This window comes from Oryza brachyantha, chromosome 1 (genome assembly GCF_000231095.2).
Source record: "Oryza brachyantha chromosome 1, ObraRS2, whole genome shotgun sequence".
Taxonomy (NCBI): domain Eukaryota; kingdom Viridiplantae; phylum Streptophyta; class Magnoliopsida; order Poales; family Poaceae; genus Oryza; species Oryza brachyantha.
In genome coordinates, this window is record NC_023163.2 from 67,021 (window position 1) to 81,299 (window position 14,279).

At 43.9% G+C, this 14,279-nt stretch overlaps 2 protein-coding genes across 2 annotated transcripts; both read left to right on the forward strand.

Moving 5' to 3' along the window:
- Positions 1-4,151: 4,151 nt before the first annotated feature.
- LOC102699902 (monocopper oxidase-like protein SKU5) lies at positions 4,152-7,325 on the forward strand. Its single transcript, NM_001361322.1, has 5 exons — positions 4,152-5,257; positions 5,378-5,743; positions 5,813-5,891; positions 6,470-6,672; positions 6,767-7,325. Exons 1-5 carry the CDS (start codon positions 4,212-4,214, stop codon positions 6,858-6,860), a joined length of 1,788 nt encoding a protein of 595 aa, NP_001348251.1. The 5' UTR covers positions 4,152-4,211; the 3' UTR covers positions 6,861-7,325.
- Positions 7,326-8,789: 1,464 nt separating this feature from the next.
- LOC112163589 (uncharacterized) lies at positions 8,790-14,019 on the forward strand. Its single transcript, NM_001361323.1, has 8 exons — positions 8,790-9,401; positions 11,341-11,432; positions 11,514-12,214; positions 12,491-12,561; positions 12,832-12,921; positions 13,008-13,187; positions 13,376-13,474; positions 13,579-14,019. Exons 1-7 carry the CDS (start codon positions 9,021-9,023, stop codon positions 13,436-13,438), a joined length of 1,578 nt encoding a protein of 525 aa, NP_001348252.1. The 5' UTR covers positions 8,790-9,020; the 3' UTR covers positions 13,439-13,474; positions 13,579-14,019.
- The last annotated feature ends 260 nt before the right edge of the window (positions 14,020-14,279 follow it).

The following is a 14,279-nucleotide window of genomic DNA, read 5'->3' on the forward strand; positions in this document are numbered from 1 at the left end:
CTATGTCTTGTGGGTACAGTAGTACACCTCTGATCAGAGTAAATCTATTCGAATAGCCGTGCCCACGGTTACGGGCGAATTCCCAGCTTTACTGTGATTAGTGGACCTTTAATGACTTGGGTAAACTGGTTTTCACTTGGGACTACTACAACATGGTGTAACGTTGAGTAGTGGTTGGGCCTGTCGCAACGTGGTGTAACGTTAGATAGTGTTGTGGTATTTTACAATTGTTATTTACTTATTCTTTAAGTTATTTAATTACCTTTATTCAATTTTAATCTCTGTTATTTATTTAAATGCTGCTTTATTGCAACTATCCTTAGCCTGCCCTTGATTATCCCTATGCATCATTTGTTACCCTCTTTTCCGTGCTGCTTGCTGAGTACGGTGGTTTGTACTCAGCCTTGCCCTATTTCCCCCTCCAGAGCTAGAAGTTGAGTCTGATGGAGGAGACTCTCGGGAGTGAGCTGGTCTACCGTCGAAGCTTTGCCCGTGGACTAGAGCCGTACCTGCTGGAGCTAGTCTGCCCTTTCTTTTTGCTGCATTTTCGTTAGAATAAGTATTATTTTCAGTTGTTTCTAAGAACGATGGTTATGTAATCAATATTATCTTTTTGTGTACCCTGGCTGGTCCTGGACAGGGATTTTAATACACAATTAAGTTCAGAAATTCGTGTGAGGAATTTCTGGGCGTGACCTACAAAGTTGCTTGTGGTACATGTTTCCTCTTTTCTTTTTTTCTCACACTATTTTTTTTGGGTGGGGTGGGGGTACAGGTAAGGATGGCAATAAGTCAGGTTTGGAGCGGGTTCCGTAAAAACCTACCCGTCATAAAACCTGTGACAGTAAGCTAAACTCATACCTGTGAACCTTAATAGTTGCAAAGCTAAACTCGTACCCATACTCATTGGGTACCCGTAACCCAATAGGTACCCATTGGGTGAAACCATGCCAAACAAAAAATATCTTAATCGAGACATCTCTATGAGTATATTCAGGTTCTTTAATATTTAATTGTAGGTACCAAGCAAGTAGACATAGTTAATTGATTAATATAGCAACAAGAAAATAAAAAAGTTAGACTAGGAAGCAAATAAAATTAAGGAAAAAGTACGAATTACCCCCTGAACTATCACGGTCGGTCGAATCACCCCTCTAAACTCGAAAACCAGACATCCTTCACCCTAAACTTTCAATACTGGACAAATTACGCCCCTCGACCCAATCCAAGGCGGTTTTGTCCTACGTGGTGTACACGTGGCAGCCCAGTCAGCATTTTCTTTTTTTTAACCGTGGGGCCCACATGTCATACCCTCCCTTTCCCTCTCCCTCTCTCCTCCTTCTCCTTCTCCTTTTCTCTTGGGCGAACAGGCGAGGGTGGCGCACGGGAACGGTCGGACGGCGGGCGGATGCCCACGCTGGGTGGGGACGACCGGATGGTGGGCTGACGCCTGCGCCACGACAAGCAGCAAGATGGGGCGGCGGCGAAGCGGAGGAAGGCGGTCACGGCAAGCGGGGACGGTTGGATGGCGGGAGGGCGCGAGCGAGCGAACGGCGGGCGAAGGATGCCGGCGGCGACGAAGCAGAGGACTCGCCAGCGGCGGCGACGAAGTGGAGGATGGCAGCGGCGGGCGGCGCCATCGATCTCGGCGCGTGGGGACGAGGGCGAGGGCAGGCGGGGCGAGGATGGCAAACGACGGCGCGCGTGAGAGAGGACGGCGGACGGCGACACCGCGGACACCGGAGCCGACCCGCTGCCCCCATGTGACGCCGACCACCTGTCCGCCTGCCGCTCGTCTGCTTTCCTCCGCTTCGTCGCCGCTGCTCAACCTCGTCGTCACGGTGCGACGCGGCCGTCCGCCTGCTGCCAGCACGCCCGTGCCCACCCGCCGTCCGACCGTCCCCGCGTGGTGCCGAGCACCCGCCGCCGTCGCCCTGTTCGCCCGAGAGAGAGGCAGAGGGAGGGATAGGGAGAGAGAGGGTATGACATGTGGGCCCCACGGTTAAAAAAAGAAAATATTGACTGGGCTGTCACGTGTACGCCACGTAGGACAAAACCGCCTTGGATTGGGTCGAGAGGGGTAATTTGCCCAGTATTGAAAGTTTAGGGTGAAGGACGTCTGGTTTTCGTGTTTAGGGGGTAAATTCGGCCGACCACGATAGTTCGGGGGGTAATTCATACTTTTTCCTAAAATTAAGCTCATACCCTAACGGTTAGCCATCCAATCATATCGATGCAAGCAACCAATCATGCATCAACAATACTCTCTCGCTCCCGGCTTATAATTCCGGATAATAAGTATGCTCTCTAGTGAGTATTTCAAGATGTCGCTAGATTTTTAGACGCCAACAGGTATCCATGGGTTAAATCTAAAACTCGTACCCAACCCATAGCCTCATGGGGCACAAACCGCGTAATACCCAGAAACCCATAAGTGAAAATCTCCATCCATATCCGCACCCACTTTGTATAAAACCCGTCGATGCCCTGTACCGCAAGAGCCATTTGCAGCCGATGGGATAGAGTCAAACGTTTCAACAAGACCTGTCTTAATTTCCGAGCCTTCCTCTCTAAGGACTTTTTTTTTTTGCTAAAAGAAATTCTAGGGAGTTACTTTTTGCCTTTTCCTAACCTCTATTCATTTTCTTGTCACGTTTCTTGACTTGTGAGTGGGTTACTGTATAAGTCTTTTTAGCTAACTAGAAAATTATGGGAAAAAATAATTTTAATTGTATATAAGTATTAAAAGAAAGATCTCATAAGAAGCATGATATTGTGTTGTATCGCATGAGCAAATAAAAAATATAGAATATAACCTAGGTCAATTGGTTGGGTTCCTCGTGGTGGAATTTGTCCATCGAGGTTAAATCTTAGATTTGACATATATTCTTGTATTTATAACTAAATATTTTTCGGTAGTAAACGGTATACCTATCCACAGCGAAATGCTCATGGTGATTTTGACAATAATAAGACATGTAAGCCCACTCTTTGAAAATTCTCATAGAGATCAGGTGTGTACGCATCATTAAAAAAATACATTAAGCATAACTTATAATTTTGTATATTTGTATAAAAATTTAAATATAATGAACGATCAAATGTAAATCTAAAAGTCACCATTGTCAAATAAAATCATGTTACACGTACTAATATGTACTCCAATATGATTAATTAAGTGTCTCGATGAACAGCCGAAGGAAATTATATATACTAAATTCTTGCAAACATAATAATCATGCGGTGATTGGCAAGTGTCTAATTACAGATTTATTAGCTAACTATTTCTGTTAGGACAAAATTATCTAAACATCCATGCTAGATCGTATTAGTTACAAAATTATCCAAACATGCATGAATTGGATTAATTGCCGCATACTCATATGGATTCATGCGCAGACAACGTTACAACATGAACAAATCAGATTTATACTGAGATGACGACGTACGAACGAAATACAACGCAATACGACTTGCGCGGGGACAGACCAAACTTTTTTTTTTCTGAAACCAAGGGGACAGACCAAACTCCTGAATACACACACAGGCCATGTTCGGCGACACCTCGTATGTACCAGATTTTCTCTTTTTCAAGTCTACGCTTCTCGAACTGTTAAGCCCTATGTTTTACGAAAATTTATATAGAAAATTACTTAAAAATCTTATTTATATATTTTATATTTTTATAACTAATAATTAGTTAATTATGTACTAATCTATTACTATTTTTTTCACGCCGATTATATATCTATATGTCGAACGCAGCCACGATATAACTTGCTCGAGACTGACATAACTCTTTGGCATAATTATTATTCTATTTTATAATAAGAGATGCTCCGTTTTATATCATAAGACTGTATTTATCTATATTTATTCATCGATATAAATAATTATCATCTGTATAAATGAAGAGAAAAATTTATATAAAACATAGGAAATACTTTATTACTCATGGGCTAATTTATCGTATGTTTTCGTGCCGGGTAAAGTTCCCACCACCGAACATATATTTTCAGCCTTTCTCTTTTCCTAATTTATTTTCTCACTTAACTAGAGTGTAAAGTGTCCGCTCGCTTTTCCTTTATAGAAGAGAAAAAGGAAAGGAAAATAAACTGTCTTGGGAGCTGGGAGTGGGGAGTCGCTGTACAATGGAGTAGTACTGTACTCCCCGCTTCACTCTCGCCCCTTTCGCTTCGAATTCGAATCCGATGGATTCCGTTCGCCGCCGCCGTCGATCTGCCGGCACCTGCGCCGTCCTCTTCCTGCTGTTTGTGCTGCTGCGGCAGTGTCTGGCGGGGGATCCCTATGCCTACTACGAGTGGGAGGTGTCGTACGTGGCGGCTGCGCCGCTGGGCGTGAAGCAGGAGGCGATTGGCATCAACGGGCAGCTGCCGGGGCCGGCGCTGAACGTGACGACCAACTGGAACCTGGTGGTGAACGTGCGCAACGGCCTGGACGAGCCGCTGCTGCTGACGTGGCACGGCGTGCAGCAGCGCAAGAGCCCCTGGCAGGACGGCGTCGCCGGCACCAACTGCGCCATCCCCCCGGGCTGGAACTGGACCTACCAGTTCCAGGTCAAGGACCAGGTAGGCAGCTTCTTCTACGCCCCCTCCACCGCCCTCCACCGCGCCGGCGGCGGCTACGGCGCCATTACCATCAACAATCGCGACGTCATCCCCCTGCCCTTCCCCCTCCCCGACGGCGACATCACCCTCTTCCTCGCCGACTGGTACGCCAGGGACCACAGGGCCCTACGCCGCGCCCTCGATGCCGGCGAGCCCCTCGGGCCCCCCGACGGGGTGCTCATCAACGGCCTCGGCCCCTACCGCTACAACGACACCCTCGTCCCGCCGGGCGTCACCTACGAGCGCATCAATGTCGACCCCGGGAGGACCTACCGCCTGCGCGTGCACAACGTCGGCGTCGCCGCCAGCTTCAACTTCAGAATCCAGGGCCACAACCTGCTGCTTGTTGAGGCCGAGGGCTCCTACACTTCGCAGCAGAACTACACCAACATGGATATCCATGTCGGCCAGTCCTACTCCTTCCTCGTCACCATGGACCAGAACGCCACCACCGACTACTACGTCGTCGCCAGCGCCCGCTTCGTCGACGCCGCCGCTGCCGATAAGCTCACCGGCGTTGCCATCCTCCACTACTCCAACTCGCAGGGCCCGGCCTCTGGGCCTCTACCAGATGCCCCAGATGATCAGTACGACACCGCTTTCTCCATCAACCAAGCAAGATCAATCAGGTACCTAACCTACTCAAGTATATCACCTGCATTGGCAATTTTACATTGCTCATCCAATCATCCTGCCCTAGTTAGTAGTTCCTGTTATTTAATTATGATCAATAATTCATTCTCCCTCAGATGGAATGTTACAGCCAGCGGCGCCCGCCCCAATCCACAGGGCTCATTCCATTACGGTGACATTACCGTCACTGATGTGTACCTACTGCAGAGTAGGCCGCCGGAGCTCATAGACGGCCAGATGCGCGCTACTCTCAATGGAATTTCTTACATTGCTCCATCAACTCCTTTGATGCTCGCACAACTCTTTAATATCCCAGGAGTCTACAAACTGGATTTTCCTAATCGTCCAATTAACAGACCACCAAAACTTGACACCTCCATTATAAATGGCACCTACAAAGGTTTTATGGAGATCATATTCCAAAACAACGCCACAGCCGTGCAGAGCTACCACTTGGATGGATATGCCTTCTTTGTTGTTGGGTAAAAATTCGCAGCTCTCCCTTTTTTTCCTGCCCTGGTTTTACTTATGTAGGAATACTTCTTTCTCAGGATGGACTACGGACTTTGGACAGAGAACAGCCGTGGTACATACAACAAATGGGATGGTGTTGCACGCTCCACAATCCAGGTGAAATTCATGTTCCACTTGCCTTTATAGAAGCCTGTTTTTTACTACGCCACCTGGCCTTGGATGCTCTGCTGGCTGAAACCCAAAGAAACTACTATGCTCGTACATTTGTGGCTTAATGGAAATGGAAGTTAGCAGCCTGATATGTGAGACGTGTACTAAGTAGTAACTGAGTGGCATATTTTTAGAAAAATGGATTAAAACCCCGGCCTCTACATCCAAAGTGGATGTAGGAAATCAATGTATGTCTCATATGCAGTGGTTAGTGTAAGAGGAAATGCCATCAAATATCCTTATCATGCAGATATGGAGTGACCAATTATGTGCTCAACAAACAATTCCTTTGAGTATGACAGTTTTGAATTTTGATGATATCGATTATAGCATACCTTATTTTTTTGGTTTTGTTAGTGAACTGCATATGCCGATTGAAAGTGTCTCTTGATTGCATTTTATTTATATGAAATTGGGAAAACCCTGGCATTCAGTCAATACTGTCTAAAATATAACCAAGGGATGAACTCTCTGTAATATTCCGTTATGGCAGTTAGCTTGACTTGACATGTGCAAGATTGCAGGTATTCCCTGGCGCTTGGACGTCTGTCCTTGTCTTTCTTGACAATGCAGGCATATGGAATCTGCGGGTGGAGAACCTGGACGCCTGGTACCTGGGGCAAGAAGTGTATATCAGTGTGGTTAACCCGGAAGATAGCAGCAACAAGACCGTGCTTCCCCTTCCCGACAACGCAATTTTCTGTGGTGCACTGTCAAGCTTACAAAAGTGAGGCTTCTCATGACATCATTGTTCAATTGCAGCCCAGGGATGCCTGCCTGTTATAACATGTATAGCATTTGTTATTGTTGATTCTATGCAGGGAGCAATCTCATAGATTCCAATACTCAGAAGCTTCTCAAATAGCGCGGTTGTGGAAGATGGTTTTCCTCATTGCATGGTTGGTTCTTTGGTAGCAGTGAACGAGCTCAGCTGTGTCTGCTGGGATGGTCCGGAGACGAGAGAGCTCAGAGCTGGTCCCAAACATGGATGAGTTCTCAGCCCAGGTTGTAGCAGGGTGGTATATTTTGTCAGATACGAATCGGTTAGCTTGGAATTGAGTGGTGTGAGCCTGTCTGCGAAGAGCATGTCTGTGAAGGCAGCATACACACGCTTGACTTGATTTGGTTTGAAGTCTAGCTAGCACTAGGGGTAGGTTGCTTATCCGCCGCTGTCTGATAGCTGAAGGTCAACCTGCAACCAACAGCTTCCTCGCCTTTCCTTACATGTTAATCCATTTGTTTTGTTGGTGTCCGTTTTCTTGGGTTGACAATAGACAGAAAATTAAGTTGTTTTAAAAGAACAGAAGCCAGAAAATTATGAAGCAACCTGAAATTATGAAGCAGCCAGAAAACAAAACGTAAAAATTATGAAGCAACCTGAAATTGAAAACTACGAGCATATCTCCTTCCCCTCTTTCTTTAATTATCAACTCTTATTGGCATAAAAGATTCGTGATCTTGAAATTGACAACTCTTCTTTAACCAAAATACAGAAAAATGATAATCCTGTCCTAAGAGTGAAAGACAAGGAAAAAAAATCAAACGAAATATTCATGAACACACTGGAGATGAATAAAACACATGCATACTACAGATTTATGGTATTTATGGTAGTGGCATGGAACCAAGAACTAAATGAAATTCGTAAAGAACTAATCCCAATAAAAAACCATGACCAAGTTCACCATGTATGTTTTGCAACACACGTTTGAAAAATTCTTAAACTACCGCCAACAAAATTAGAACTAAGAAGAGGTATTTTGACATTACTCAAAAAGGCCGGTGGATGATGCGAGAGGGAGGATTTTTTTTGGCTGAGCAAAACCGCCCCTAAAACCGACCAATGGGTTTTTTGAATGGATTTATAAAGTTTAGTGTGTTGCTTAAACGGTTTTAAAGCTCGGGGAGTGGATTAACCCGAGTGTCAAACCTCATTGGGTGATCGTGACTTTTTCTGAAAGAAAACGATCAACCCGCATCCGTGTAGAACAATCTATCGCGACGTTTACGTCCTCCGGTACTCCAATTAGTATTCTAAGAATATGTCAGATTACAATCTTAATTCTAAAGTCCTGTCTGTTGCTCTGCCGAATAGAGTACCGTTTCCGCACACATGCCATGGCTGTGATGTATTGCTGATTTCCCCCAGGTTTGATCCCACAAGAGGAGGCTGACTTTTAGCGGACAAATGCTTTGTTTGGCTAGTTGGCCTATGCTTAGAGCAAGTTCAATAGTCAATTATTAACTTCAATTTAACTTCAATTTATCTATAGTCAATCTAAAGGTCAATTCATACGATAGCTACTTATAAAACCTATACTACTTTGTTCCACCTATCATACACATATTATGTCTTAGAAGTCTGTACTGTAACTGGCTATAAAACATATACTACTTTGTCCTACCTATCATACACACATTATGTACTGCAGTTGACTATAAATTTGTATTCACTTCTCTTCTCTCTTCTCTCTTATCTCATTAAAATATATTTATAGCTGGTTTATAGTCTGCTACCTCTTAGGAGTACATTTTCGCCTTTATCTTATCGTTTCTATTTATATTTATAAGTAAAAGTTTAAATTTTTAACATTAAATTTACAGTTAAGTATAAGTTTTTTCACCTGAGTTTATTTTTTAATTTAACTTTTAGATTAAAAAAATAGGCATATAAAAGTTTTTTTATAGATTATTTTTTGTTTGCAAACCTTTTTTTTTTTGAGCTGGACAAGCTGGAGCTGGAGGATTCTCCAGCTGTGTCGTCGAAGCCAGCGAAGCTAGATAAGCAGGAGAAAAGCAAAGCAGTAATATATCCTCTCGTTTCTTCCAGGACATCGAAGATCCCTCTCCACGCTGCACAAATGCAATGCCCAAAGGAGGCAAGGCAGCAAGGAAACCCAACCCAAAAGGGCCAAGGGCTAGGGCACAGGGCAGCAGCAGATTGGAGAAAGCATCCGATTCCATGTCCATGGCTGCCACATGCATGCTCCCTCCTCCTTCCCTCCCTCAATTGAGACTTGAGAGCTAGCCAGAGGCGTCGCCTCCGCCGGGCAAGGGTTCAAGGCCAAACAAACCATGGCGTGCACGGCGGCGCGCATGTTCGCCTCCAACGCCACCCTCTGCGCCTGCGACCCGGGCTACTACCTCTCCGCCGTCAACGGCACCACCACATGCCTCGGCCTGCCCGCCGCCGGCTGGCAGGTCGGCTCCGTCGGCGCCTCCCGCAACCAGAGCTTCTACTTCCTCACCCCTGTCCTCTCCCTCGACGTCGTTCGCCGCCTCACCCAGTCCCAGGCTCTCCTCCTTGAGGCCGCCATCGCTGCCCTCCTTTCCTGGTTTGCCTTCTGCGCCTTCGCCAGGTTCACCGGCCACGATCCCACCGGCAAGAAGAGGCTCTTTCGCGCGCGCTTCTGGGTCAGCCGCCTCGATTGCATCTACGACACCAGCCACTGGGCGGTAGTTATTCTTGCTCTCAACTCCTCCTTCCCTTTCCTAATTGTTTCTTCAACTTTACAGATTTATTAATAGTATTAGTATGCATGTTCTTTTCCTTTTCAATCGAGTCAATCGCAGAACCTTAGGGCCTGTTCAGTTTGTTACCAAAATCAATCATTTCAAATATTGTCAGTGCCAAAATTTCCATAGATAATAAACTAAACTAAACCTTACCAACATTTGGTAATTATAGAAACTTCTACTCACAAAAGTATGCCCAAAATTAGTAAGGTATCAAACTAACATAGCCTACATATCTTGACCTTACCAAAATTTTGGTTTTGCCAATAGGTGGTTTTGTTTATTTGGACAACAAAGTGAACATGCCCTTAGATTTTTCATTAAAAGGAAGGAGAATATTTTACAAATTTACTTGCTTTTGAGACCTTCACTCGTATCAGAATTGAGGATTGCTTTGCTTCTCTTTGCTTCTTGCGAATCTCCTCCCCTAAGGAATGTCTCTCATTTACTTCTCGTCCTTGACATTCCTTTGCCTCTCCTTCTACTTCTAACATTACACTACACTTTCTTTGATAATGGATATAGAATTGTGCATTACACTATGAGTGCGTGTTACAAGGAAGGAATTTTATTTTGAGTAAAATACATGGTTGATCCTTAAACTTGGAAGTGGATGCCCTTTAGGTCTGTAAACTTGAAAATTGCACATCTAGATCTTTAAACTTGGGAGCAGGTGTTATTTAGGTCTGTAAACTTGAAAATTGCAAATCTAGGTCCACCATCTTGGTTTAATTAATCATATTCGGTCTAAACCTCATTTGACTGAAGCTAACCGTTGATGTAGCATTTCACGTAGGTAGCGCATTTGCAAACAACGTCCTCCACGACAAACAAGTGTCTAAATAATGCCTTCGCGCTATAGTAGCTCCTTGGAATCCACGGGAGTCCCCAAAATCCCTTGCCTCCTCTAACGGCTAGGGTTAGCGGCTGAGGTGACGAAGTGTGGGGTAGTGACGAGGGAGTGGTGAGCGGTGGCAAAGTACAAAATAGCGACGAGAGAGTGACCGAAGGCAGCGAGGTTGTGGCAACTACTAAACAAGGTGGAGCTTGGAGACACCATGGTGCTATGCCATTGAAGCCACGCTTTGCCCTTACCGCCACAACCTCATCGTTTTTTACTGCTCGCCAAATCCCGCACTTCATCGCCTAGTCGATAACCCTAGTCATTGTGGGAGGCGAGGGATTTGGGGATTTTTGTAGATTCCAGGGAGCTACTATAGCGCGATGGGGTAATTGCAATTATTTTGATATTTTTCATCGCGAAGGGGATTGTTTGCAAATGTGCTACTTACGTGGAATGTCACGTCAACGGTTATCTTCAGTCAAATGAGGTTTAGACATGCTATGATTCATTAAACCAAGACGGTGGACCAAGATGTGTGATCTTTAAGTTTACAGGCCTAAATGACATCTGCTCTCAAGTATAAAAGCATCTCTAGCAGCTCATCTAAATTTGGTCATCCATATTTTCATTTGGATGATCATCTAAAACAGTTTCATCCTTCATATCTCTTTGTACTCTAGTAGATCATCCATGTATGACATCCTCCATATCTATTTAGAGGATGGTGAGAGAACATCCAAATATGGAGTTTCTCTTTCCTAATATGGATGATATCCAAAAATATAAAATGAGATGAATATTCTGCTGGATCTCAGTTTTTATCCTTCATCCTCTATTTTCAGGATGGATGATGGGATGAATGTACTACTAGGATGCTCTAGGACGTAGATGTGCATTTTTAAAGTTCACGGATCTAAATGATATCCACTCCCAAGTTTAGAACCGGCCATGTATTTTACTCTTTTTATTTTCTGCACATTTCCCTCTTCACACTAATTTCTCCTTCTCAAAGTTGCATTGCATGTTGTGACGTAGGATGACCAGCAAATATTGAGGAAAAGAAAAACAGAGCTGGGAGGTATGTGCTCAGTGTCTAGCCTGATACTCTTCGTTGGATTAGTCACTGTGTAAGTGCTTTACTGGTGTTAAACAAAGTTTAGTGTTGGAATTCGTTACTACTCACTAACAGGGTTTCTTCTTTCTTGCAGGCTATTGTACCAAGCAATCCAAAGACGCAATATTGAAGTGCACCGGGTCAAACCAGCCAATGCTCTGGATTTGTTGACTTTTGTCAATGATATCGAGTTCCACATAACCACCATCTCTAGCATGTCTTGCGCTCAGTTGGTTGCCCCTTCTACAATTGCAATGGGAACACCTGGATCTATGGACTTCAGGCTGCTGTCTTTGTCAACATTGTTGACCTACGATTGCCAGAACACAAGCCAGGGGCCATCTGTTTCACTCAAGTGCAATGGCTGCCGAATCCCACCAAGAGACCACTATGTATCCTGGCAATTTATTGACCTGCCGAGGCAACCAGCTGCTGCTGTTGGCTTCCAGTTTAATCTGACTGCGAAGCAACATGGAGATGACAAACATGTGAGCTTTGTCAGTGGTACTATAAACTCCGACAATTTTACTGATGACAAGCTGAAGACATTCAGAGGGAGAGATTCCAATGTTCTCAAGATTCAATTGTTTCCTCAAACATACATCAATCATCGCAACTTGAAGCTCCTGCAACCTCTGGTTCAGGATTTCACTCAAGGGTCTTCCTTTTCAGATGTTAGCAGCTTGAATGCTTCCTTGCAAAACCCTATTGATGGGATAATAAATACTACACTCTCCATAAGCTACCTTTCCAACTACATTGTGGAAATTAGCAATGAAAATGTGCTAGGCCCAGGTGAGCTTTTCTGGTTATTACTGATATCCTATATAATGCCATCTTTCCAGCCCATTCGAAATCAAGTTTCTTTACCATGTGCACTCTTCCCTAGTAATCAAACACTTGCCAATTGTGATATTAGTATTACTAAGATTTGCACTACTAAACAGTAAATACCCATATGAATAGGCGAATCCTGATGCAGAGATTTTGCTCCATGATGACTTTAAATTGTGTTTCCCCTAATCTGAATAGCTGGTATTTCTAGCATCTAACTATGCTTATTTTATGCAGTCAGTATAGTTGCAAGTATTGGTGGCCTTTATGCTTTCAGTGTGGCAATTTTTCTCTGCCTTATGGCTCAAGTAAGTCATCACAAAATTTATCCTTCTCTGTTTAAGAAAACTGCCAATTAACTAGCCTAGCACTTATAGTATGGAGTCCTGATTTCTGAATCTTTGCATCCTTATCATGTTATTCGTTCCACTAAGATTTATTAATATCAACCTATTAGTCATGAAAACTTATGACATCATTTTAACTAAAAATAATAAACACACTTGCAATGTCCTCTTATCATCATGGGAGATGACTTAGTATGCAACTGCTGCATAATTGATGCTATGGCTTTCCAGTGTGAAGCTAGGATAAAGAAGCTCCGAGACGAGGATACCAGAATGCTGAAAATATTGAGAAAACGGCGTGCTCAACAGAATTGGGATAAGGTAAACATGTCCTGATCTACTGATGAACATTGGTGTCTATTGGACTGCATCCCTGATCAAGAGCATATCGGTTTTGGTCGTAATAGGTGAGGAAGTTTGTCATGTATACCTGGGGCCCTAGCAACTTGGATCCAAGTGATAGAAGTGGCAAATGGCCTGAAGGTTCAGTGATGGATTCTCTCCATGGATCCTTCCATAAGAAAAGAAAACCGATTAGACGAGCAACCTCGAATGGTAAAAAATCCAAGGGAGCTCTTGCTGATGGGGTAAAGTAACTATCCTTTTCAACTACTCTTTGTGGTACTATTTATACATTTGTTATTTAAAACAGTAAAATGTGTTTATATCACAAAAACGGGTGCACTTTTTAATGCCTTTTTTTTCTGACAAGGTTTGTACTTTGCTGGAAATCTGAATGATTAGGTTTTTTTCTTCTTTCTCAATGACATCACAGGGAGTAATTGACATCGAGAGAGTTGGGGAAATGGAGCAGTCAAGTAGTTCTAGACAGGCTTAATGGATGAAGGTTTTGGATGCTGTTAGTCCTTGAAATGTAATTGCTCTTAGTCCCTGGCTCATACCTGACTCTACACAAATGTGCTTGTAATTTCTATCCCTTTGAATAGTTCTGCATGAAATGAATTGTTTTGGTTGCAGCAACATCATTAGCCAGTTTGACTGGAGAGGTATAGCTTGGATATCTGGCAGGTCCAACATGACCGTGCTACTGGAGAGGGTTTCCTTTTTAACTATTAATCAGCATGTTGGCTGTTCCTAAGGTCAGGCCAGATCCTCTTTGATTTTCATGGGGCTTCGTTTCTTGAGTTGCTGAACAGTGATTAGGGAATACTATATGTGTGTGGTTGGGTTTCATATAGTGTGGATTTTAGTAGTAGCTACCTTCACCAGTTACCACCCTCCATGTGCAATTGCAGTGGGGGATGAAACAAAAAGATGCCTTATTCTTTGTATGAAGCAAATGGTGGAATTTGTTGCATCGTGTAAATCTTCATGCGGTTGGTGTGTTTTGCCGTCAGTTTTCTATCTTATTGATCCGGCTGATTATACGTATGCCAAAATTTATATCCTCCTGTTCACTTTCCTAGCTTGTGTGATTCAATAAGTAGAGAAAGGTTACCTTTAAACCCCAATTTGGGAAGAGAAGGCAAGGGTCCATCCGAATGTTGAACTGAATTCGCCTTCGCAAATCCTAGTCGTGATTCAACTGTCACCGAGATCTGGATCGCTGTCTGCCTGTCTAAATTCCTCTCTCTCTCTCTCTCTCTCTCTCTCTCTCTCTCTCACCTTCAACTTCAACCTTTTGCTTTTGGGCTTTACCACGGTTGAAGAAAAGAGAG